Genomic DNA, 27,399 nt, shown 5'->3' with positions numbered 1-27,399 from the left:
CTAGAGACAACTAAGACCAATATAAGGACGCGAAATGGACAAAGACAGAGACAACTATAAGAATCACGACATGGACCACGATAAGGACCAAGGTCACGATAGGGACCATAACAAAAACAAGATTGAAAAAGACCATTACAATGGAAATAAGCACTGTGATAAGGACCCCAACAAAGCAGAGAACAAAGACAACAATGACAACGATAAAGACCATGGCAAAGACATCAAGGAGCACTACAAGAACGACGATAAGGACAAGGACCACGATAAATACCATGACATGGACCATGACATGCACCAGGACAATGATCGCAATAAGACACCATGGCTTGAACAACAATAATGACCACGACAAGTATTACGACAAAGAAACAACGACCATTATAGGACCACGAAACGGACTAACACAAAACAAGTACAACAACGACCGCAGTAAGCATCAGGACATGCATCGCGATACGGATAACAATCAGGACTACGACATGAACACAACAAGGACCATGACAAGCATTACGGCAAGCACCAAGGCCACGATAAGAAACAAGACAAAGACAACAAGGACCATGAATAGGACTACAACAAAGGCAACAAGATGACGATAAGAATCACGAGAAAAACGACAAGGACCACGATAATAATAACATAGACAACCGAAAGCACTACGACAAGAATTACAATAACGACTACGATATGGTTCACGACTAGGAATACGAAAGAACTACGATAAGGACCAAAACCACGATAAGTACCATGACAGATACAACAAGAATTATTACAAGGACCACAACAAGGATCACGAAGAAGACAGCCACTTAAGGCCACGATTTCACAACATAGCTCGGGTCACCAAATAACATTGCTTCACTGTAACGAATGGCAAATTCCTGCTGTGGGATCTAAATTCTGGACTGCTGCTAATGTCACTGTCTTGTCTCGGTTGCTCATACGAGTACAGTAGCGTGTCGGTTCCACTGTATAACCGAAACGTCTCCTGTTTTTTAACGCCTTATAGCATATAGTACACAAATATTATTGACAACTTAAACATTCAAGATCTTGCAAAAGATACTGCAATTCGTTATTTAACAGATGCAATTAATAATTAGTATTAATATATCTACTTAGTCAATAACTGCAACAGTGCTTTTCATTCAATCATAACATGAATAAAATTAAATGCACATTAAATTAAACACTATTGTAAACACGTAGATGAAATAATTAAAATCAACTGAAGGAGTGAGAATGAAATAGTGCAAAGCCACAATTTTAACAAAAAAATTCTTGTGCGAGTGCATTTCTTACACATATGGGAAAGCTACTAAGAAAATATTGTAATAATTAGCCTACTCAACAAATGGCATAGGCCTAAGGACTCTACACTTTTAGAAATGTGTGTCTGTGTGGCTTAAGAATCTTTTTTTTTCATTTCATTCCAATTTATTGTTAGTTTTTAATATATATATATATATATATATATATATATATATATATATATGTATAATGGTGTAAATGCATTCATTAGATTAACGTTTATAATATTATAATTTGTAATTTTGTATTGTTTGCGATCATTAACACTTAATCTCAGGACTTTGTAATCTGTATTCCAACATTATTTAGCTATTTCAACGTTATTTAGACAAAAAAAATCGTTGTGTAGACTAAGATTCGAACTTGCACTCTTCTACTCAACACGCAGAAGTTTCAGCGTCTGAGCTATTGAAACGACACGAAAGCTTTCCTTACTGTGCGGAGTGTCGATCTAGTCATGAAGGTCCAATGCCGATTTAACTACACGATTTATGTATATATTTATGTATTTTTTACGTCATATTACCATATTTTTTGTAATTTTTGAAGTGAATTTCGGAACGATGCTAGTAACAAACCAAATAGCCTGAATTTAAGTAACTCAATATTCGCTATCTTATGTATCATTGCTCTGGTCTCTGATCATGCGCAGTGTCTTACATTTTTGAGACTTAGGAATATTCAATCGTCTCATTCTTTTCTAGGGAAACTGTACATTACTCAAGTATCTTATTCCCTAATAACGTACACCTCTAACTGACGATTTCGCAAAATGCACTTTGAGAGGCAGCAGTTCGTAACCTCGCCCGTGTTTTTGACATGTCTGATCTAGGTCTTCGTCTTCCCAGAGTTCTCTTTTCTATAGAAACGCCCTTTTAACTCCTCTTTCACAAAAAACTCTTAAAACATGCTGAATCTATCGCAGTTTTCTTGATTTAACTTTGGCCACAATTTCATAAATCGTCAGTTTGTTACGTAGTTTTTTTTTTTCTTTTCAAAATATCTGCATCGCGACTAACTGCACTCAGATAATTTCTGGATTTTTTTTGTTAATGTTGTATTGATTCTCATCCCTCATTGTTGGAATATTGTATTAAAATTGAACAGAAACAGAATTCGAAGATAAAACTAAAGTGGCAGCATTTATCAAACAGTAGTCCAGGAACCACTGGAAGCCATCGGGTTTGGTGTGCTTCACAGTATTAAAATATTATTTAGCAAGAATATTAACTTCGTCAGGATATATTACCAATATTCTGAAATTCATAATGAGAATTAAATTAAATTTATGTGGTGGTATTTAAGGAATAATTTTAGTGCCATAACAACTTAATATTTTATTTATTTATTTATTTATTTATTTATTTATTTATTTATTTATTTATTTATTTATTTATTTATTTGTTTATTTATTTATTCATTTATTTATTTATTTTGGTGTAGTTAAGGCCATCAGGCCTTCTCTTCCACAACACCAGTAATACAAATACATTAATAGAAATAAACAGAGAAAAAAAATACACTATATACAAAGTAAAGCCACACAAGAAATAAAGAGAGAGAGAGAGAAAAAAACACTATAAACAAAATAAAGCCACACAAAAATACATATACACAGGTTGCAGTCACACAAACTTTAAATGAGTGATTAAGTATCATATATTAATGTTTTATAGTGATCTTCAGAACTTGGAATTTCAGTATCAAATTCTATAGCAACATCCGTAAGACGGAATTCATTATCTACGCTGGTTGAGAGTATGACAGGTTGAAAAGACTACTAGCAGAGTGACATTTTAATGTGCAAGTGAAATGGTTGCTTAATTTTGCTCGAAAGTATTTCCTTCATGGACAGGATTCCTTTATCTCTCTTACAACACTCCATCCTCGGGTCGACCTGGTTGGTGAGTTGGTATAGCGCTGGCCTTCTATGCCCAAGGTTGCGGGTTCGATCCCGGGCCAGGTCGATGGCATTTAAGTGTGCTTAAATGCGACAGGCTCATGTCAGTAGATTTACTGGCATGTAAAAGAACTCCTGCAGGACAAAATTCCGGCACATCCGGTGACGCTGCTATAACCTCTGCAGTTGCGAGCGTCGTTAAATAAAACATAACATTAACATCCATCCTCGGTTGGGTTTAAACCCTCGAACCTCAGACCTAACAAAAGAACGGGAAGAACTCAACCACCTGTGATTCGAAAGGGATCGTAAAAAAGTATGTCTATATTTTTAGATGTAGGTTAATTTGTGTAGTTTGCGTTACTTTTAACATATACGTATTGCAGTTTTGAAAAGACTAAACATAGGCCTACTAAAAAAACTTGTCGGCGTCGTCATCATCATCATCATAATCATCACAACCACCAGTTTCGTGAATTACGCCGATCGCGATACATAGACTTCTTCAGGCTCAACAACACACGATTCAAAAGTTGGTATCTTCTACATCTGTGTGTACGGCTAGTTTAAAAATATAAATTCATGTTTCTTGTTCCCTTGAATATGCCCGTGACGTTTCAGTTATTACTCTTTAATGTTATTCTTTGTAATAGGCTATGCTTAATAAACTGGCGTCATATTTTCGCTGCACTTTCTATCCTGATCAATGAATTTATAGGAATACTTTCATGAAGAATTTCAGGGAAACGAAATCTCGGCGGTAAAGCTGCGTCATGATCGATTTCTCCTCCACAAACCGCATAGTGTCTGCCAGCCCCGGTTTCCACTGAAACGGACGTGCACGCCTATCATAAAATAATAATAACAACACAACTGGGCTTATACTTCCAGAAATAACGTCTTCCTTCATCATTTGAATGCTTGGACTTTGTTATTTTAAAGAGGTAATTTTAAGAACCACGCACCAGTTTTGGTTCTATAATTACTTAGGAATTTCCTGGAGGAAATGTGTTCCAAGTCATTGAAAGCGAAAATGTCCGCTTCGAAGGTCATACATAGGTTTACTATACCTCTTTGTTTTTATAGTCCTACTAACTTGTCTTACATACGTGTTTGAAATTTACAATAATTTTTGCATGCGTTCCTTTACGTACTTTGTTGTTCACAAAGTTAAATTAGTAGGATGTATAAAACGCGCTGACCTTCCTCGTTGAGGTCTCGTGTCAAGAGCCGGTGAGTATAGATGGAATTGTTAATAGAAAAATGTGTTTCCCGTGGTACCCTGCCACGATTCTATTAACTCTTCATTATCACCTCGTATGACGAAATGCCAGCGACCATATACTAAGGCTTCATATCTCTCCAGAGCTGAAAACAGATTACGGGCAAAATGTAAAATTGTTTAAAAAAATAGTACATGTATATACACACAATATACACATAACCGAGCGAGTTGGAGCAGACGGTAGCGTTTGTGACTCCTATTCGGGAGATCCGAGTTCAAACCTCGTGACCGGCCAATCTGACTGGGGTTTTTCATGGTTTCCCCACAGTCTACTATATACAGTCACGAAGCTTGAGTTTTGAGGGTGCTAGAAACAATAGACTGTGACGGTTCTATTTTGCATTGCCTGTAATGAGGTGATATTAGCGATCCTAGTGGTGAGCAACTATCTAATGTTTGCATATTTACTACGTATTGAGCTTCGCGACTGTATATACTAGACTGTGGTTTCCCTCAATCAAAAAGGCAAATGCCGGATTGGAAATTTACGTATCATAATTCATCACCGCCTCAGTCACCAATATCATAAACATTAATAAAAATTATGAAATCGGTTACATGGACACAAGTCATCTACAACAGAAACAGGAGTAACGTCTTAGGCCTATTGGTATACCCACAGATCCTAACAAGCGATATGACCAGAGATGCTAAAGCGTGTATAAATAAACTTAAAATAAAACACACACACACACACACACATACACACACACTGTACATTCTTATCTAAGTACATATTCACAATGTGAAAATTGAATGAAGCTATGAGTCTGTCAATTCGTGAGATGCCGAAGTACATGCAGATATGTTAATCGTGAAGGAATGTATCTTCACAATGTGATACATTCATTCTAAAACAATAGCAGCGCTTCTTGGATGCTCTATGAGGACCTTGAAGGTTGATACACGATAAGCTTATTGTTATGTGTGATTGAGCAAAAATGTTTGTGGTGTTATGATATTCTTCATTAGTAAATTGAATAATTCTTTCAAATATACATTTTATACCAACGTAAATAAATTGTAACAAAAATTAATAATGAAAATTCGAATTTCTCATTCCCAGCGTATCTTCAAAATAATCCTAAAATTATGAAATTTATAAAGCGCCATCATACATAACAACAAACGCAATTTTTGTAAAGGAAGTAGGAATGAAATTTTGATAATTATAATTAATGTCTATTAAACTGCCCTGTAACCCTTTCAAAAATGTTGTAGCCCACATTAACTGTCCCTGGAAATTATTATTATTATTATTATTATGATTATTATTATTAATTTTAAACTCCTTTACATATTCTATTATTAGGTAGCAGGCCCACATTTCGCTTGACAATATATTGTGTCAAAGCAAGAACAATAAAATTATCGTTTGCATCTGAAGTCTGGTTGGTGAACTATGTTGCAAGCCAGCGATGTATGCAACAGAGGGGGAAAGTAACTGGTCATCCTACCCCATTATCTCCTGGCTTAATTGTCTCATGAGTGATGCCTTATTGGTGTCACTTATGAGCAGGCTTCGAGACTTTGGACCCGATACAATAAGTTTACTGTGCATGCACTATAGGTTGTTGACTCGCTGCAGGTAGATAGAGATGTGTTGAGGTAACAACGTTGGTATTTAGAGTAGAGTACGGTAGAATGGGGAAACACACATATGTACATTCTGAAAGTAAATATACATTACACAATGATAATGTCAAAATAATATGAAAAGCATTTATTCTCCTGTCTTTTATAAGCATTTGTGTTTAATTATACACAGTGTTAATGGTGGAAATAAGCATGTAGCAATTTTAATTTTTTTCATTTATCTTATTGGTCGTCTTTTGGAAGTGCAGTTACAGTACCGAATTGCAATGTACCTACTACAAGATACATTTTCAGTGTTTCAAACGTAAATCTTTTTCGCTTATCTGCCAAAGTTTGTACTGTAGAAAGCTGCGCTCTACGTCGCATATGACGTGATAGGAGCAAAACGAAAAAAACCTAATATCATTGCAGTCTCTAAGACACAGTCCTTTATTCTCGGGTGACTTTATGTCCACTAATTTGCTGTTTATGTTACACAATGTTCCATATTCGTTATTTTTACATAAAATTGATTTGCACGTGTAAAACACACGTTCAGTAACCTTGTACTTGATGTGTCATTAATTCTCTGCATCATTTCTAAATTAATTTGAGGGCTTCCGGCATCTCTTGCTCTGACTTCTCTAACCGTGTAATAGTTTCAGACACAGTTTGTATGAAAACCAAATTATTCGTCAGAACCTTCAGATCCAGAGCGTTTTCCTTTGCATATTTGTTGCCATCCATTCTACAGTACCCCCACCCACTGTACGCTTTACCACTATACTCAGTACGCCGTTATGCGGATTTCCCACTGAACTGCTCTATTGGGTCCGAAGTCTCGAAGCCTGCTTATGAGGGTCCAACCTGTTTTCGGACAGCTGACTGAATAACTCCTCCTTCACATTGTAAGGTTAAAGTAGCGGGTTATCTATACCGAACTACACAGCGTTAGCACAACATTAATAAATCTTGCTAAATGAAAAAGACCAAAATTTAAAACAATTTCGAAACGTGGCCGCATTTAAATTGTTACTAGAAACAACAAAATAACACCATAATATGAAAATCAACAATTTTGAAATAGGTAAGCGAAACAATAGACTAAAACAATAATGAATGACAAGGGAATGAGCTTTAATTATTATTCAAATAATAAAATGGCTGCAAGCATTAACCGATGTATACTTAGAGATAATGTTAAGTAAAATAATACACGCGCGAACTCATTGCAACTGTTAATGTAATACATTAAAGAAAGCACATATTTAAACCAAAAAATAACTATGTAATATTATGAGGTAAAATAGATTGTAACAATACTCAAATGCAAACGCAATTTAATTTTTTCTGTGACAGTTTCATAAGCAGTTTACATACACCATCATTCACTCTTATTTCGCTACTATTTGACGGTCTAATTTCTCTTTTCATTCCCGGAGAAATGATTAGTCATTGTAAGAACCGTTAATAGGAATATTCGCTCGCAGCCTGTACAAAAGGAAATAATACGAGTAATTATCTTAACTAGTTGTCGCTACAACGCCGAGGAGGAAATTGTTAATCTAAATAAAGTCGATAAAAAGTGTTTTCTTCCTTGAGCGGTATCCTACTCCATACTCCGCATTCTGCTGAGAAAATAAACAGCTATGCTTACTTCTTCAACTAAATAAATGTGTCCTAGCTTTTAAATGATATATTTTGTGATTTATTATCTCCAGATCTCTTAATAATTTCACCACGGTCGCGATTTAAACCTGCTGGATTGTTATGGTTCCAATCAGTCTCTATTTCTTAAAATTGAATTTTCACTCATATTCGTTTCTTATCCAATACTGATCCAGTTGTACGAAATTTCTTCACTAAATTGTAAATAGAAGTTTGTTACAATTGTTCTCCAAGAGTCATATTTCACAAAGTTATCGTAAATAAACACTCGTTATTCAAGCTACTTGCATTTTTATTGTACCTGTGGTTCTGACTGTACTTGACTCCCACCCCTTTCACTAATGTTCTTGCTCCTGTCAGCCACACAAACTTACGGACGCTCTTGCATTCGAAGTCTGCTATAGCAGTGAAGTAAACAGTACAGATTATAGTGTGTTTCAGAAATATGATTCCGTTTTCCATTAAAGGAAGAGCCTATATTATTGAAGCTTATTTCCAGGGGATTAATTTTATAATTTGTGTTTTTTAATATTGGTGTCGACGGAGATTGTTGAAGATTGATTTGTACTCTTGGCGGAGATAAGTGGAAATTTTGTAAAATACAATTATTTTGAAATTGGACTATTAATTCAGTATGAATATTACTTTCCAAATCATTAACATTAAAGATTCATTGGATTCTGGTAAAGGTGCAGTATGGCCAATATACGATATTTGTTGGATTGAGACTATATTTAACACACATTCATTAAAAACGAAAAAAAAAAAACTTGCAGCCCTCAAATGAATATTTTCAAATTATTAGTGAAATGTTGAATTCTCCATCTTTTGAGTTCACTAGTGTAATCAGAACACCTGGAATACCATGTAATGTAGCCTACTTGAATGTGCAAGAAATTCAAATGAAAAAAAAAATGTCCGAAAAAAGAACTCAGAATATGAAATTCGCTATAAAACGACACAATAATAATAATAATTCGGGAATGTGTTCATATTTCGCTATTAGAACTCTATTTCGCGATTTGTCGTGATTGTTTTATCCGCATATTATTAATCAGAATCACTTAATTCGTAAAGATTAGTAAAAATTTATTGTATATCTATTATGTCGTGATTTTCGCGATCTCCATAAACACCTGGCCCTGCTTATTTCGCATGGGTACGGTGTGTAGCATGACTGAACAACTTTATCTATGTGGACTGAGCAGAAGTGAAGATTAGAGTTAGTGAAAGTACGGTAATATGCTGAATAAAGTAGCCATTATGTAATGAATAAAACCGCCTGAAGAGTTGAGTTTGTGAAAAAAATGTTACTACTCTACTGTATTTTGTTAAAATACCGTAAAAGTAATGGTCAAGCTGAAAAACCTAATATCGTATTTCCCTGTAACATAAATGGATACACTACTTTTCTCCCTTCCTATAGCTAGTAAAATGATTTGTTTACATATTGCACTAGTAACACCAAACTCCTGTAATGGAAGGGGGTAACAATGTTCCCGAGTATAGCCAGGTTAATGTTAAAAATGTTGATAAAAATAAAGTGATGTCCCTGTATATTTCATAATGGACACACTACTGCACTCTAAATGTACGCTATACAGCTGCACCCTCACTGTGTGAACGTGTTTACGCAACTAAGCACGAAACTACGCGAGCAAGAAATCTGATTACTACGATGACGCAGCAGTTACTACGCATACGACTTTCCGCTGACGCCGGTCTAGCCCTGGCTGACTCACTCTATATAAAGAGTGAAAAGTAATTAAACCAAAAAACTCAGAGAGGTTGTATGGGATACCAAAACAAACGGTTTTCTCTAATGTCATATTTGCTTCAGCAGAAGGCGTATGCGTACTTCAGTTCATGACGACTCCACATCACGTTTTGTTTTACGTCTTGACCCAGTCCAGTGCTTTATTAAACCGATCTGGTGGTGCGGATATTTGCTACAGCATTGGAAATAAACGCTAATCCTGAAGTCTTTCATCGCGTTAGACAATCCATGTCCCGGCGATGTAGCCTTTGTGTACAGGTCAATAAAAGTATTTTTGACACATCTTTTGCAGTGGTTTTGGTGTGTAAATGATTTATAAGGGACTCAAGCAATAAAGCATGGCAATGGTTTGTGTTACATTAAGATCTGGTGTCCTCGAGAAATAGTGTCTCACAGCACAATATGACATTAAAGCAGCTTTTCTCAAACTATGGTTCGCGGACTACCTGTTGTCCTAGAGTTCTGTCCTTGTGGGCCTTCAAAAAAAACAGAAGAAAAAATAAAATTCAAACGAATTGCGTATCACACTATAGCTGAAAATCTCAGAGTTTGGAAATGACAGATGGCAATCGCTTTTCACTTTTTCTCCCGATAATATTTGATGAAATTTCTTACCCTACTCGTCTACCCAGTTCCCACTCTAGTCTCAACAACAAAAGAGGGACTTAAAGCACTATGAACGTGGCGTTTCTCGCCATCCTTTCCCTGGATATCTGGTGCTGAGCCTGTAACCCAGCCAGGGACCACCCCAATTCATAACAGAGGACCAAAATACCGAAACTTTTCTTGTATTGATGACTTTCTTAATAGTTTTGCCGACATCCAGTCTTCACATTGAAATGGGCACGTACTGTACGTCGTACACCAATAATAGAACGTGCCAAATTGCATCTTTACTTGTTGAAAATCGGGCATGTTTCTGCATTAATTTTTTTTTATTTGTTTTTCCAGATGACGATATAAGAAATTTTAGACTCCGCCTATTTTAAAATCCGACAGGTTTACTTTTTACACTTGCGTGTTTCGTCTCTAAGTGCCGTTTCAATTTCGCGACTCTCATACACTCGTTTGAAAGCACTTTGTAACAAACAACGCACCGAGGTTTTGGTTCGCTCTCATTGTCACACCAAGCAAATCCAAGTTCCAAATAACTCTTGTCATATTTACGAAAGTATTTTTTCTTTAAATAGCTACTAGTAGGACCAGATATTTCTTTAATATCACTATAATTAATATATTTCTTCACACATAGCTTCTGAACTATTAGCACTGTCTACATGAAGCGTTTCATCATGTTCCTTTCTTTTCAAAGATCCGTATCGAAGCCAGTTTTCCATTATTTATAATGGACACTATTTAACAGAGATATGGACAACTATTAGCGTGTTCCACATAAGAAGGATTTCAAACGACTAACTGCTAACAGGCAAGCGATAAATCAACAATGCACAGAATTTGTTATAAGTTAGTTGGTTACAAAAGTATTATAATTAATCAATTCTATTTTAAAATATAAGTATACTGGTATTAAAATATACTATAAAAATGATAAATTTGCTTTCGAAGGGAACAAGAGTAAGATGGTCCGCGGAACTGTTCTGACTTAAAAAAGTGGTCCCCACTTCGAAAAAGTTTGAGAAACGCTGCATTAAAGAAAAGTGTTTGTATTGGTGTCCCATACAACCTCCCGGAGTTTGTCGGTTTAATTATTTTTCACCCTGTATGTATGGACATCACGAATATTTTCTTGGAATGTGGTAAGAAGTGCTTGTGCATGGAGCATTTTGAACATCATAAATGCAGTTTCGAGAGAATGGCAAATTTGTGAAAAGACATACAATACTAACAGATTGAGCATGCTCCTGGATCTCAAAGAAGACGTAGAGGTAAAACCCTCTTCACAAACAACTTCCTAAGTGCCCAAGAAATATTTTCATGCAAAGAACCGAAAATAATTGATTTTTTGACCATTTCTTTTTTTTTCAAAAATTAAATTCTAGTGTCCCTTAAAATAAATCAGATTGTGCTTCAGTTCGCGCACTCGTTAGAAATGTGTATATGAATGGGTGCTGATCCTATAACAATGAGATTCCCTTCGCCACAGGTATCTAGTGGCTTCGGCTGGCTTGCACCTAATCAGTTTTAGAATATTAGAAATGAAAAGTAGAAAATAATCTCACATAATTTGTGATAACCGATCTCTTCGAAACGTAGTCTGGAGAAATACTGAACTGAAATGGTCTATTAATATTATATCTGAACTGCGACCGAACACGAGCGCTGCTCATTCGGTCTCAAATTTTGTTAATACTAATGTATCTCCTTTTTTATGTTGTTTGTATTATTTTATTTCTATTTCTCTTGTTTTTTTGTAATTATATTCTTTATTCTGTATATTTAAATTTAAATAAATAAATAAATAAATAAATAAATAAATAAATAAATAAATAAATAAATAAATAAATAAATAAATAAATAAATAAATAAATAAATCTGACTCTTCATGTCAAGCAAGAAACAAGCTTAAAGGTTAATCATGTGATCCGATTTCTAGTTAATTGCCATTTTGTATTTCCTTTTCAAATAAAGACTCACTAATTTTTTACTAAAAAATTATTATATTCCATGCGCATTATTGAAGGAAAAATTGACTTTTAAATGATAATGAATATAAAGATGGTTATTATTATTATTATTATTATTATTATTATTATTATTATTATTAGGCCTATTATAAAGCCTTACGAGTTATAAAAGTTATTGACTGCTCAATTTACAATGCAATAGCACCTTCAAATTGTCCAATTATATAAGCGTAGGTCTTCACAGTGTTCTTTTTCTTAAAGGGATTTCTGTGAACACCCTTTTTATTCTTCTTTTTCTGGAACTCTTTGCACATCTCTAATTCATCGCAGTCTTCTTGCTTTAATTCTAGGCACAACATCAATTTCATTGCAAAAATAATACATTTCTTTATTTACAGTTTCTTCCATTCCAAAATATCTCCGTCTCGAATTACTCCCAAAAAAATTAACATTTAAATTTATTCTCGTCTGTTTTGTGACTGTCCATATGTCACAAGCATAGACTAGCATAGGCGTAATAATTAGAGTCTTTATGTAATTTACTTTTTTGTAATTAATTTACTCTTTAATATATGAGACAATAATTGTCTCTTAGATACTACACAATGTAGATAAAATCTCCCTATCCATTAATCGCTGTACACAGACAGACATATGGCAAGCCTACGAACATTTCTTCGATATGATAGGGATGCCTGAAATATGTATTTCTGCGAAAATATTGAAGTAATTGGTGGTGACCACAGAGAGTATGGTGCACAGACTAGATCTGGCACCAATAACGTCGGATCCTCTTCGCTTTGTGTTCACGGCTTCGGTCAGCACTGTGCAAGTCAGCGCGATGATCAGTCATGCATTTCCTTTTAATATTAACCGGTTTCAAACATACGACAGAAGGCCTTCTGGGGTCAAGCGCGTTGTTCTCAGAAAATTACTATCTTTCATAAGGTAAGAATGTGATGTTGTGGACATCTTATGGATGATCGGGAGGAAATTAAACGCTGAATAAACATTGGAAAAGCGTGGTATTATTCGGTTGTCATCCAGTCTGCTCTCAAAGAATCTAAAAGTTAGATTTTATAAAACAGTTATTATTGCCGGTTGATCTGAGTAGTTGTGAAACTCGGACTTTGACTTTGAAAGAGGAACAGAGGTTGAGACTATTCGAGAATAAAGTGCTTAGGAAAATATTTGGGGCTAAGAGGGATGAAGTTACAGAAGAATGGAGAAACTTACACAACATAGAACCACAGTCTACTATAAATAGTCACGAAGCTCAATATTTATTAAATATGCAAACATAGATAGTTGCTAACCACCAGGATCGCTACTATCGCCTCACCAAGGACACTTTCTTTCCCTAACACACGATAAAATGTATTCTACTTTCGATATCGTGTTCTTTTGAAAAAATTAATACCTTCCTTCCACTATTGAAATATGAAATACATAAGGTTTTTATATTATTTTCATAAAATATATATTATATTCTATAAACTCACCTCCCTGGATCTTTCGGAAGAAGGATAACTCTAACTTATTTTTCTTACCATTTATAGTGCTACAAACGTCTCCTTGTCCCATATTATTATTCAAATTATTGCATTTTAGCCATTTACAGTTATTACAACCGATAACGAACATTTTACAGTTTACGTAGCTTTTCACAAAAATGCGAAATAGGCCTACGGGACAGTCAATGCCTTTTCGATCTAGACCAGGCCGTAATGTTTGTTCGGGTTTTCTATTTCAGTGTATATTATAACTTTATTGCGTAACATTGCTAAGCTTTGTTTAGTGTAATGTGTCCATAAGTTCCGTTTACTTCTTGTTACAAAATATATTGCAGAAATAATTACAAAACTGTGTTATTTTAATGTGAAGAGAATTTTACATGTTAATATAATCTGTTCGCGTCAACATTTTAAGTTTAGAATGGAAGCCTTTTTTGAGATTTAATAAAAAAGAATTTATATTGTGATTTCAATTTAGCACATCTACCTTCCTTAATTTTAGACAAAATATTTACCATACCACTCCTATGAAATTAGTGTACGTACAATTGTGTTACTTCGTCTCTTAAGTAGTAGATAAATACAATAATTCAGTACTCAATTGTAGTATTAAATACAGACAAATTGAATGTCCGGGGTATCATACAAGACATTATGCTTAATTATAATGTATAATTGCGAATTTAGGAATATAAGTTAAATATAGTAAACATCACCTATAACTTTCATATGAATGACAAGGCATTGGATATCACTAAATTTAGACAGAAAGGGGCAACTGGTACAGTAAACATAACCTATAATTTCAACATATCTAAATATCCGTGCGGTGCAATTGAAAATTATTGAATCTTGCATAAATGAATATACAAGAATCTCGCAATATTTAATCGAAATAAAGGCAGGTATTACACATACGAATAACATAATTTTCACACCATAAATAATATTACACCTTAACTCGCAAGTGAATTATATCTGAAATATCTCATAATCATTGTTTTAAATTTTATTAATGCAATTACACTACATTTTAGAGAAACATATGTTACTGTTTATGCATTCCAACTAATTTATATGGTTGAAACGCCGCCCTTCGTGATCGGGTTAAGCGAGTTACATGGTTTGCCTTACGGCCTGTATTAGATCACGATGGCTGTGGCACAGTGTATTGTTCCTAATACTCACAGCGCTCCAAGCGGCTAGCAACTTTCGCGAGAATTGCAAAATATCATCCCAAGTTTCGTGACTGTGTATAGTAGACTGTGATAGAACTGCACGCATTGTATTCTTCTCCTGACATAATTAGGAATATTAAATCCAGACGTTTGAGATGGACAGGGCATGTAGCACGTATGAGCGAATCCAGAAATGGATAAAGAGTGTTAGTTGGGAGGCCGGAGGAAAAAAGACCTTTGGGGAGGCCGAGACGTAGATGGGAGGATAATATTGAAATGAATTTGAGGGAGGTGGAATATTATGGTAGAGACTGGATTAACCTTGCTAATGATAGGGACCGATGGCGGGCTTATGTGAGAGCGGCAATGAAATTCCGGGTTCCTTAAAAACCATTTGTATGCAAGTAAGTTGATACGCTACAGTTACAGGCTCGCTTCGTTTCCTTTTAATTTTCATTGCACAAGATATAAACAGAAAGTTTTGGAATACTAGGTAACAAATCGATTTTAAAATGTTCTAGGAAATAGGCATATTTTTTGCATCCCACTTGACCTTAAATTGGCAAAACTTCATTTCTCACACTAGTTTATTAAACCGTGTCGGACTGTAAAGAAAACAACTATCGCAATGTCCATATTTTATATATTGTACAATATTATAGTATTGTGAAATTTTAATGTTCCTACCAATTTTTTTTCTATTGTTCTATTAAAATTATAGCATATAGCCTATTAAGCTGTTGCATCCTATAGGATACATTGCCAATTTAAGGGTTAACGAAAAATTGGCTTTAGGCAAGCGATATAATATCTGTTGGTCTGTCTATGTGCAACAAATTAAAGTAGATTATTGGAGAGATTTTGTTTATATTCAATAAATACGAGTCAATTTATTTTCGAATGATGCACATGAAATGAAAGCAAACAAGAAAGACAGATAGCGCATAGAGGGCCAAGGCCCACCAGTGAACTCCTGGATTCACGTCCACACGTCTTAGAAGAGGGGAACGATGATTCAGTCAATAATAGGTAACGTTTGTTTAGAACGATGAACCCCAGCCGTTACCTCGTAGCTGGCTTGTGAAACCGGATTTCGTTACTACCGGTACATGATAGTGGGTGGGCTTCGGTCCTATACGCTCGCCAAAATTTATTGAGAAAATTTCTTCCCCTATGAAGATTCGAACCGGCGCTTATTCCGTAACGCTAATGGAAGACATTACGACTTAGACTTAGACTATGGAGCTATGGCAGTCAACATTTTCTGGTTGTTTATCATAAAGCTTTAATTATAAGTGGCCCCATAAAAAGAAATCTAATTTTGCCATTTCTGGAGAGCATGCTGGCAAACTTATTGGGCCGTTAGTTGCAATCCATCTTTATAGGAATTCCTTGTCCAATAACACAAGTAACTGCTGCATTGTGATGGCGCACCATCCTGCTCAAAGAACATTTGAAGTCTATCTTGAAGAGCTAATTCTGATAAGAAGTCAACCAGAGAATTCTGAAAACTGTAACTTTAACGCCATTGTCCATCTAAAATCCCACATCATACATCAATACCCTCACTTGTTTCTTGTGTCCAATGAGGATTTCTTGCAGCCCTGTAATGTGCATTGTGACGATCCACTACTCCACATGAAATCTTACTTTATCGGTCCATAAAACGTTGAATAGAAAACTAGAATTATAATATATTTTAACAATTACTCCACATGAAATCTTACTTTATCGGTCCATAAAACGTTGAATAGAAAACTGGAATTATAATATATTTTAACAATTACTTTGAAAAAAAGCTCAGACTGCTCTCATAATCTGTATTTCTAGGACACTTTACTAAATGAAACTTGAATGGATGCCATTTATGCTGTTTCAAAATTCGACGTACTGAACTTTTGGAGATAGCTGATTATTTTGCAATATTTTTTACGGGTTTATCTGTGGGTTTTAATCTACGTACGTCAGCACTGCTACTGAATTTTTATATGAAGGCACTTTCTTCTTATGTTCTTCACGCTTTTTATTTAGTAGGACTACTTAATTCTTTATCACGACAACATTTTTGTTCAGGTCTCACGAAAGTATTATTAAAAGGCTGTCTTCGTTCTAGATTACACTCAAGATAAAATCTGCAATTATTTCGTTAATTTCTACTTACTCTCCATAAAACAATAATCATACCCACGTAGCCATGGCTTGAAAACATGTCGCAGTGCCTTTTAATAGCAAAGAGTAAAATACAATGAAAACAATTGAAGGGCTTAGAGCCATAGTGGGCCAAATTCATTTTCAGAGTTTTGAAATTTATCTCATCTTTTGCTTGCCTGCTGACTGACATACTCAACAGATAGCGTCATTTGGTCCAAATACCTCGCGTTATGAAATAATTAAAGCAACAAAAATACTCTCTCAAGCAAATACCAGTCCTTTTGAGAAGCAAAGTGGGCCATATCCGAACGTCCAATGAAAGCTGCTGCTTCTTCCCACGTGATTTAATATAGAACATGGCAGACGAAGTGAAAGAAAATAACTCAACTAAGGTGAAATCTAGGAAGCGTGTGGAAAAGTGTGATGAGTGGGAAAAGAATGTACGAAAAAGGAAAATACATAGTGGCCAAGAGTATGTAAATGCAAGTGGAAATCATGTGTCTGCGAAAAATGTACACTGACAAAGACTGCAAATGTGGGTTATGTTGTGTCGAACGTTTGGATAATGAAAATGATCGAGCACACATGCGCATGACACATTCTCGCCAAAAAGTAATTTCGACCAGTAAATACAGATCTTGCAGGAATGGTACATATAATGAATATAAAGAGGCACAGAGGATCTGCTGATGTAGAAGGTAGTCGTGAACAGCATTCACGTGTAGGCTATATTATATTAAGTTAAAAGTACGTACCACAATCTGAAAAATTATACTTGCAGTATATTCATAAACAAGGTACATATTTAATAATTGTCTCGTAATATGAAAACCTTATATCTGAGCTATTAAAATTTCATTAATTTAGCGGTGTAACTGTACATTTTTACCTAACTTCCTTAGAGTATGTATTAATTTATAATGAAATGGAAAAATAAATTATTTAATAAATTAATTTTCATTCAATTTAGAAAATTATATTTCAAAAGAAGGCGAATTTTTGGATCAGGAAACAAGTTTAAATTGCTATCTCTATAAAAGTAGCCTATGTGTACATATGGTAAACATTAATTTTTATTTTTACAACGACACTAACATCCGAGTATGCAAAACGATGTTCTTCAATTTGCATAGAAAACGTTGGAGTGCATAACTGTGAACGTGATGTTAGGCTATTTGTGGAGAGGAAACACTACTCAGAGAGGGGCATCTGTAGTGGGATCATATCTACTGTCATACCTTGAAACTGTAAATACTGGATCAAACCACTTATTATATTCAAATAATGTGTGGAGGACAAAACAGAAACCAGTACATAGCTTCATTTTGAGCCTCCATATCCATCATTCACAGTTTAAGAAATAGACCATAAATTTCTAGAATTTGGGCATTCTTTCCTCCCTAATGACAGGGACTTCAGCACTATTGAGTCAGATAAACACAAAGCCAAACATTTCTTTATCGTAGACGAATATGTGGGTTTAATGCAACACTGTAGGAGGAAAAAAGTCTTTGTTGTAAAAAAAAAATGGAACAGTCGGACTTCCTTAACATCAAGGATATTCCAAAATGCAATTTTTTGGTGTGTAAAGATACTACAGATGGTAACAAGGTCCAATGGATGAACATTAAATAGCTGAAGTGCGAATCAGCTGAACCAATGAAAATTAAATTTCGTTATTCTCTAAATGAGCTAGAAGTAGTTTTTTTCCAAAATTTATAAATGGAAAAGTAGGCACTGAGACAGCGTTTACAGATGGCCCACTAGCACATTTTTCTTAAGACAAGCTAAATATAGTGCCGTAGTGGGCCAACTCCAAGACTTTGAAATACGTGTTATTTCATGATGTTATAATTAGGTAAAAATATATGTTTTTCCTTTTTATGTCACATATATTAAATTAATAATTACTTATTAATATGCATTCAATGAATTATTTTATGTATTTAACTCTACCTCCATTTTTCTCAGTTTCATGAAAATGGCACTTGGCCCACTATGGCTCTCAGCCCTTCAATTATTTTGTTGCCATAGAAACATCATGGCCTGCCTAATATAATTTTGTATTGGAATTTGCATTTTCAAAGCTATTCTTCCGTAAAATAACTAAAAATATAAAAATGATCTTTGAGGTGTTTTTTTTAATGACCTGAATATAAAGCTACGATACTTCATGCTTGTTGCATTTCAATCAGGATGAATAGTGCATTACATTTTTTGGAATGTAATATAGGCTCAACATAAAAATATAACTTTGTGTTACTTCTAATTTCTGTAACACTCTATATATTTGCCAATTACTTCAAACGATAGGTTTTGATCAACCCTACAACGTAAATACAAACTATTTTTAGAGACACTAAAATGCGCTGGTTCTGGGAGTGTCCTGAAGTTTATGGGGCACAGTATGTATAAGATCTTATACTTTGGATGTGACAAACGATTGAAAATTAGGATTGAGCGAAAATTGCTGTATGTAAAGCTCTTTATATAGGTGCTCTTTAATTTACAAACAGGTTTGTGTTGTCTGTCTTTTACACTTAACTTATTGCATTATTGCATTTAACATTTTGTGTTTAGCGCAGGCCTATAGATAAACGTTATTTGAAATTAAAAGTAATTAGTCTATGTGAAAAGTATCATTCATTTGAATGAAGTTCGTCGGCTACCATCTTCATTAATCACGACGATTTTCAGCTCGATGTGTACAAGTACCACGTGCAGTCCGAGATTCGCTTCCGATACGCCAGCACCGTCATCAGCTGCAGCATTATGAACCCGGCCAATTTCAGTCAGCAAAGGCAGTTCAACATAGACATACCTGAAGCTGCTTTGGTCTCTGGTCTGCTCATGTGAGTTATTTACCTCATAAAATGTAAGGTAATGCGTAAAATGTAATACAGTAGTCTAAGAATACGAAATATTTTGAGATGATTCTTCGATCACGCCACGCACCACACACGGAAGAACGTACTTAAACCATTCAAAATAACCTTAAAATTCTAACACACCACTCTAGAGGCACTGTGTGATCACCCAGTCCGCCCCAAATACCTACATTTCTTATACAGGGTGATTCACGAGGATTTACCGTCCCTTACGGAGTCTATTTCCAAAGACATTCTGAGCAAAAAATGTCATGTAAACATTTGTCCTAATCTCAATACTTTCAGAATTACACTAATTTGAAATTGTTTGTAAAATACCATTATTTTATAGTTTTAAGGGTAAAAGAATATTACAGATAAAGAATGAACTATTCTAGAGTAGTATCATTTCTTTAATTAACTAGTATTCTAAGCTAAATATGTGTTGTGAATTCCATAGTTGCTTCGTAGAGAATTTTTTTTTTTTTTTTCGATTTTGAACTACGAAATTACATTTTCTTATGTATTTATACAACAATTGTTACAAATCACGCCACTCTTGTAAATTCTTCAAGACTGTACATTACGGTGCATAATTAAACTGTAATATCGTATGATTTGTAACAATTTTTGTGATAAGTGCGTAAGAATGATGTAATTTTTAGTTAAAATTGAAAAACAAAATTTTTACAAAGCATCTGACAACACATTTTTAGCTTCAGAACACTAGCCAGTTAAAGAAATGATACTTATGAATAGTTCATTCTCCATTTGTAATATTCTTGTACCATTAAAACTAAAGAATAAAGGTATTTTACAAACAACTTCAAATTAGTGCAACTTTGAAAATACTGAGATTAGGACTAATGTTTATATTACTTTTTTGCTCAGAATGTCTTCGGAAATAAGATCCGTGACAGTAAATCCTCGTGAACCACCCTGTATATCCGACGGATCAGTTTCTCAGATATTTTCACAGACAATAACCCAGTGGTACCACCATCATTTTGTTCTACGCGGGAAAGAGAATTTTATGTAACAAAAAGTGTATATACGGAGCATACGAAAAACCTGAACAAGCTAAACCTAGGTTAATGTGTCACTGAACGCTTATTTTTATTTCCAGGCATTGGCAGCACTGCGACACCCATTTCAAAATCGTTCTGCTGGATTATTAAAACTAAAAATATGCAACGGATTGACAAATGTATGTGCGAATTGTTTATTGAGGGGAGTATGTAAATGTAATGTATTAAACGTGGTATACTATTTCGTTAATTTGTACCTTGTGTGTATTCCTGGAAGTTACTCCATCTCTCATATGACGAGTTAAAAAAAGAAACCTCAACGAAACTCAGACATATATGCTGTGTACGCAGAAAGATAGAAGAGTCAATGACTTGCAAAAAAAAAAAAAAAACGTATAAGACGAAGTAAATTCTGTACCTTATGTTAATAGAAAATTTCGGCTTGTAAATGCCCGGATAGCCTATAATGATCAAACTGTTACTCATATTGCATTACAATTACACTACTCCGCGATTTAGTAGAAAGTCAATGTTCATCTACTTAGATATAACGAGCGGAGCAAGTCCCCTGCAATCGGCAAACATCATCTTTCGGTAGAGCAGTGGTATTAAATATATGGTACTCGTCCTCTGGGGGTTATTATTGCATTATATTATAGTTTCTTTTGCAATATCAACTCTTGTTTTTCTTTGCTTGAATAGCATTTTACGTAAATATTTACTATTATTAGTGCATCAATAACTACTGTATAATAATACAGAGTGATTTATATAGAACTGACACATTTCTTTCATTAATTGTTTCAAAACGAATTGCGCTAGCGACAACTTATTATACCTAAAATGTAGAGGAATTTTGGGAGATTATTTACCTCTATAGCAAATGTTGAAAATGTCCTCCATCCTGCATAAGACACAACTCAATACGTCGTTCCATGTTACTGGCCACTCTTTGGAGGACTCTGTTGTCAATAGCTTGAATCTCCTGTGTGATGTTGTGCTTCAGATGGTCCAATGTCTGGGGACGTGTGGCGTAAACCCTGTCTTTTAAGTAACCTCATAGAAAGAAGTCCGGCGTTGTCAAATCCGGAGATCTCGGTGGCCACAGGTTCCTGGAAATTATTCGGTCGTCAAAGAAACTTGCAATTAGTTCCATGGATTCATTTGATGTATGGCATGTAGCGCCATCTTGCTGAAAATATCCTTGGCTCAGCTCTACATCGTCCAGTTGCTCAACAAACTCCATGAAAATCAGTCGGTACTCTCCAGTGTTCAAGTCTGGTTAAAAAAAAATTGGCCCTTTTCACTCACCAGAGATCCAGTTGTTTCCAATTTGTTTACCAGTCCCAGTATTGTGTTTCTTTTGGGAGGATTGCGAACACCAAATTCTCTCTGGTATGCCCTTTGAGTAGCTGTAATTGAATTCGTAATCCAGTATTGCTTCACAAGGAAGAGTCGTTGATTTAATGTGTACTGCATTTTCACGTTGACACAAAATGTCGAAAACAGTTGCGAACAATAGGAATAAAACATAAACATCTGCGCATCTAGTGCTGCCAACAATAGGAATAAAACATAAACATCTGCGCTTCTAGTGACAAGGAATCGAAACTCCAGAACATTCTGCTTAATTTGGTGCTAAAATTGGGTCATTGAATGAATTTCCAACGGAAAGAAAGAAATGTGTCAGTTCTATATAAATCACTCTGTAATAATAATAATAATAATAATAATAATAATAATAATAATAATAATAATAATAATAATAATAATAATTCAATTTTCGTAAATCAATCAGAGTCTTTTGTTAATTTTTAAATAATTGCAATGCAGTTTGAGGGTACAAATATATTTTGGAGTTCCCCTAGCAAAAAAGATTGAATACCACTGAGCTAGAAAAAGAAAGTCAAAGAATACTATCAACAACAAAACAATCGATCATATGAGAATGGGCATTTAAGAGTTGTTATTTCATTATACAAAGCGAATCTGAACAATGTTAATACAAATCAATTTTATACTGTATCTTAGAATATCAAGAAAATACAATAAAAATGAATATATATGTATATATATATATATATATATATATATATATATATATATAAACTAATAAGTAACGAAAGAAAGGAGTGAGTGTGAGTGAATGTGGTATGAAGGAAGGTAAGAAGGAATGAATGAAGGAGTGAATTAATGAATTAATTAACGAATTAATGAATGAAGGAATAAATAAATAAATAAAGATAAAAATAAAAATAAATAAATAAATATTAGCTTACCTCTCCAGCACTATCCTTAACGTTTGTGCCGTTTTCAAGGCATTAAATAATATTTACTCACACTTGAAAGTGTTTGTGACATGATGCCTTACCGGTATGCGGAGGCTTGGATTCTCGTCACAACAACAGACCACGTTGTACTGTTTTGCTGCTTTCTTTGGACTCGAAACATTCTACTAAATCGATGGAGCAGTGTAACTTACATTATATCATGTCATACAAATTGTCCCCTTCCAAATTTAATATGAAAGTAGCTATTTCACTGAGGTAGTTTTAAAACACGTTTAGACTGCTTTTGCTGTTCGATGAAGCAATGAACAATTCATTAGAATTAACAAATTTCAGTTTTAATTTCGGTAGCTATACCTAGGGTACTATATGCACACTTAATATAATAGAGAGCAAGTAAAATCTAAGTTACCGGTATGCTTGCGGACCACGAGGAGAGGCGCGTTAGGTTTTCCCGGCATCTTGTTTGCTTTTAGCTCTGTAAGTGACACAAAGATTGAGTTTTCCTTATCAGTGTTACTACATTAAGCCGGCGATACAATTCTGCTGGACTTTACATTGTCAATCTCAGTTAGTGTGCTATCCGAACTGTATTGAGAAGTACGTCTTTTAACCATAGTTAGGCCAGAGCCCCGGTTAGGCCTATCTAAACACTACAACAACGCATTTACCTCGTTGAAACATATCTATTCCATTCTCACACATATAGCTTCAAGTTCTGTTATATTAATCAATAACACTTGAGACAATGCTTCTTATAAGAACAAAACCTATTTCTGGATACTTATTAAATTATTTAACAACGCACTGTTTCGATGTTTATGCAGCCTCCGAAAAACGCGTCCGAAACTTGCGTAAATAACAACTCTTCTTCTTCTACATCATGGAATTAGGTCTTAGGCCTGTTTCCACATCAACAGATCGAGTCTCTCCACCTTGTCATCGGAGGCCCAACATTCCTTCTACCTTTAGGTTGGTAGTGAAGTAAAATCAGTGGAAGCCTGTAGGGTGGCATTCTTTCTATGTGCTGTAGCCAATTAGATCTTAGACTTTCAATTCTTTCTGTCAGGTTAAAAATATTTAATTCTATTCTGATCTCTTCATTATATTTCTTGTCTAATAATGTATAGCCTGCTACTGAACGTAAGAACTTCATTTCAGCTACCTCTATTCTTCTTTTATTTGATCTGTTAAGTGTCCAATTTTCGCAGGCGTATGTCAGCATTGGTACTGCCATTGTTTTATGAAATTTTAGCTGTGTTGATTTTAGTGTTTTATTTTTCAACGTTCTTCTTATTGTCTTATTGTTCCGCACATGTTGTCAAATCTATTTAATTTTATGTTTATATCGTTCTTTTGACAGTAAGATAGTTGAATTCTAAATAATTGAAATTATTTACCTGCTATATTAATATGTTATTAATCATTATTTTGCATCTCTTATGATTTGTACCTTCGAAAACCATTGCTTTGGTTTTCTTCTCAGAAATACTCATATTATATTCACTTGCGAGTTCATTCGGTTTATGAGCAGCAACTTGCAATTCGTCCTCATATTACTAAAAATTACTTGATCGTCTGCGAACAGTATAGTGTTCAAGACTTCGTCATCAATTTTAAAATGAATATTTAGTTGTTCTTGCCATTGTCTAGTGACATTGTCAATATATATATATATATATATATATATATATATATATATATATACTAAACAGCGCAGGGGACAGTGGACAGCCCTGTTTAACTCCTTGGTTAGTTTTTATTTGTTTATTACTGGTGTAGTCTGTTCTTATTTTTATCTGTGTTCCGAAGTATAGGCTCAGAATTACTTTTATTAGGTGGTCTGGAAATCCTCTTTTATACATTATTTCCCATAATTTCTTTAGTCACACTTTAAAAAAAGCTTTCTCTTAGTCGATAAAAAGCACATACGTTGGAAGATTAAATTCTCGTCTTTTTTTAATAATTTGTCCTAATATGTTATCCGAGCATGAGCGACCTTTTCGAAATCCATTTTGTTGTTCTGTCAGCACATATTCATTTATTAAATTTAGGCGGCGAATTATTATTTTAGCGAATATTTTATGTGCTGCGTTTAGCAAGCAAATGCCTCTGTAGTTCTGGCAATCGTTTCTCTTACCTTTTTTAAAGATTGGGCATACTATTCCTCTTTTCCATTGGTCTGGGATTGTACGTCTTCCAACAGATATTAATTAATTCTAAAAATCTTATTTTTACTCCTTCAGGCATGTATTTTAACAATTCAGTGTTTATACCATCTGCTTCTGGAGATTTTTTATTCTTAGACGTATTAAGTGCATTATCTAATTCATTCATTTCAATGGGGTCAGTTTCTGCTAACGTAGTTAATGTTGGGTTAATGTCTTCTTCATCCATCTTCGTCCATAGGCTGCGATAAAATGTAATCCAGTTTTCCTCTGTAACATTATTTATTTTTGCTGTGTCTCTTTCTGTTGTTTCATTATTTTGTATGCTACATCTTGCGTTCCATGACAGTCTTGCTCCATAGTGCTTATATATTTGTCCCAGCTTTTGCGTTTCAACTTTCTTATTTCCCTTTTCACTATTCTATTTTATCCTCATTACAATTTATCTGAAGGTATTTTAAATATGCCTGCTTCTTACAGTTTATAATTTGTTTTATTTCTTCATTTCAGTATTGTAATCCTCTCCTCTTTCTTTTTATGGATTTCTTCCCTAACACCTCTCCTGCTACTTTCAAAATTAATTATTTAAAATCTTGCAATTCTTCATTTATATTCGTACATATGGCTCTATGGTCCATGTACATCTTTAATCGTGAGCAATATAATCTCCTTATACTCTCCTGTTGTAGCAGGTGTACTTTATAATTTGTTTTAATTTCTGGCGTTTTGCTTTTCTTCTTAAATATCCATTTCTTTGGAATGTTTAATTTAGAAAGTACCATAAAGTGGTCAGAGCTAATATCGCAGCCTCTATACACTCTTGTGTCGTTCACATATGGAGACAATTTCATGTTGATAAGAATATATTCTATTATGATCTTCTTCCTCTCGCTGTCCATGTGTATTTATGTAGAAAAAGGATATTAGTGATCTTAAATTCGTTATAATTTACAAAGTTCCTCAACGTTTTACCATTCTCATTGATAGTTGGTTCGCCATTATTACCTATTAACTTTCCCATTGTTTGCTGTCCAATGCGGGCGTTAAAATCGCCTCCTGTAAGTATGTAATCTGATTTATTTACAGAGTTTAAATGAGTCTGTAGTACTTCATAAAACGTTGTGCTCTCTTCCTTTCGGCCTTCCTCAGGTGCATATATACCAATCACTGTTAAATGTCCTCTTGATGTTTTTACACGGACGTTCAAAATTCGATCATTTATAAAATTCTATTCTTTAGTGATGTTCTTACAAATATTGCTACTCCTGATGAAGCTCTTGTATTCTGAGGTACTCCACTATATAGTAATATGGAATCTTTATATTATATTGTGCCTTTCAGTTTTTTCTTTGTTTCCGTAATTATACATATATCTTCTTCATTTCATTCTGCAATTCATCTTCTTTGTTCGTCAATCCTAAATAACAACTCGTATGCCTTTTTTCAGTAGTTGCGTAGGTTTTATCGAGAAAAATATGACAAAAACCGTTCAAATGTATAATGAATACAGAAATCTAAATCTAAAGTCTTAACCACTGAAATAACATGAATTTATGCTTCGTACAATAATGTAAAAATTTGTAGGCTTACTGGTATTCAATCTGCTCATGTGCATTCATTTGAAGAACGGAAAGCAAGGGAGATATCATTAACCAATTTGTACTTTCATAGCTGAAGACACGCATGAATTCTGATTAAATTATGGGAATGTATTGAAAACAGTTCGTTAGCCGAAGTATTTGTGTTCTCAGGGATATCGACGGTCAAGTATACAGAGCTGATGTGAGGGAGAAAGATACCTCCAGCGGCGAAGTCGATGAAGTTGCCAACCTGTCTCTGAGGTAAAACTTTTTTCCTTTGGGTTTTATATTTCTGTTATCATGTTGACACGACATGACATAACCAGACCTGTGTTACTTATATATTAATGTCTAGTAGGGTATATAGAGTGAGAACATAAAGAGTCAAAACATCCACAGAAACCTATGAGGACAGAGTGATGATGTCATTTTTATGTAACGTTCTCTTTAAATTATGGAAACAAATCAGAAATTTTAAGTTAATAGGCCTATTCTAAATATAATAATTATTTATTAAAGTG

The 27,399-nt window shown here is 34.4% G+C and overlaps 1 protein-coding gene across 1 annotated transcript in view; it reads left to right on the top strand.

The window, feature by feature from the left end:
- Positions 1–27,399, top strand: part of LOC138704993 (inter-alpha-trypsin inhibitor heavy chain H5-like) — a 69,855-nt gene that overhangs the window by 15,560 nt on the left and 26,896 nt on the right. The window contains exons 2-3 of the mRNA XM_069833510.1: positions 19,645–19,799; positions 27,050–27,139. Of these exons, the coding sequence (XP_069689611.1) occupies positions 19,645–19,799; positions 27,050–27,139 (245 nt within the window). The remainder of the gene's footprint in view (positions 1–19,644; positions 19,800–27,049; positions 27,140–27,399) is intronic.

This window comes from Periplaneta americana, chromosome 8 (genome assembly GCF_040183065.1).
Source record: "Periplaneta americana isolate PAMFEO1 chromosome 8, P.americana_PAMFEO1_priV1, whole genome shotgun sequence".
Lineage (NCBI taxonomy): Eukaryota > Metazoa > Arthropoda > Insecta > Blattodea > Blattidae > Periplaneta > Periplaneta americana.
Note: the sequence above shows the minus strand (reverse complement) of the source record. Positions and strands in the feature narration are given on the sequence as shown.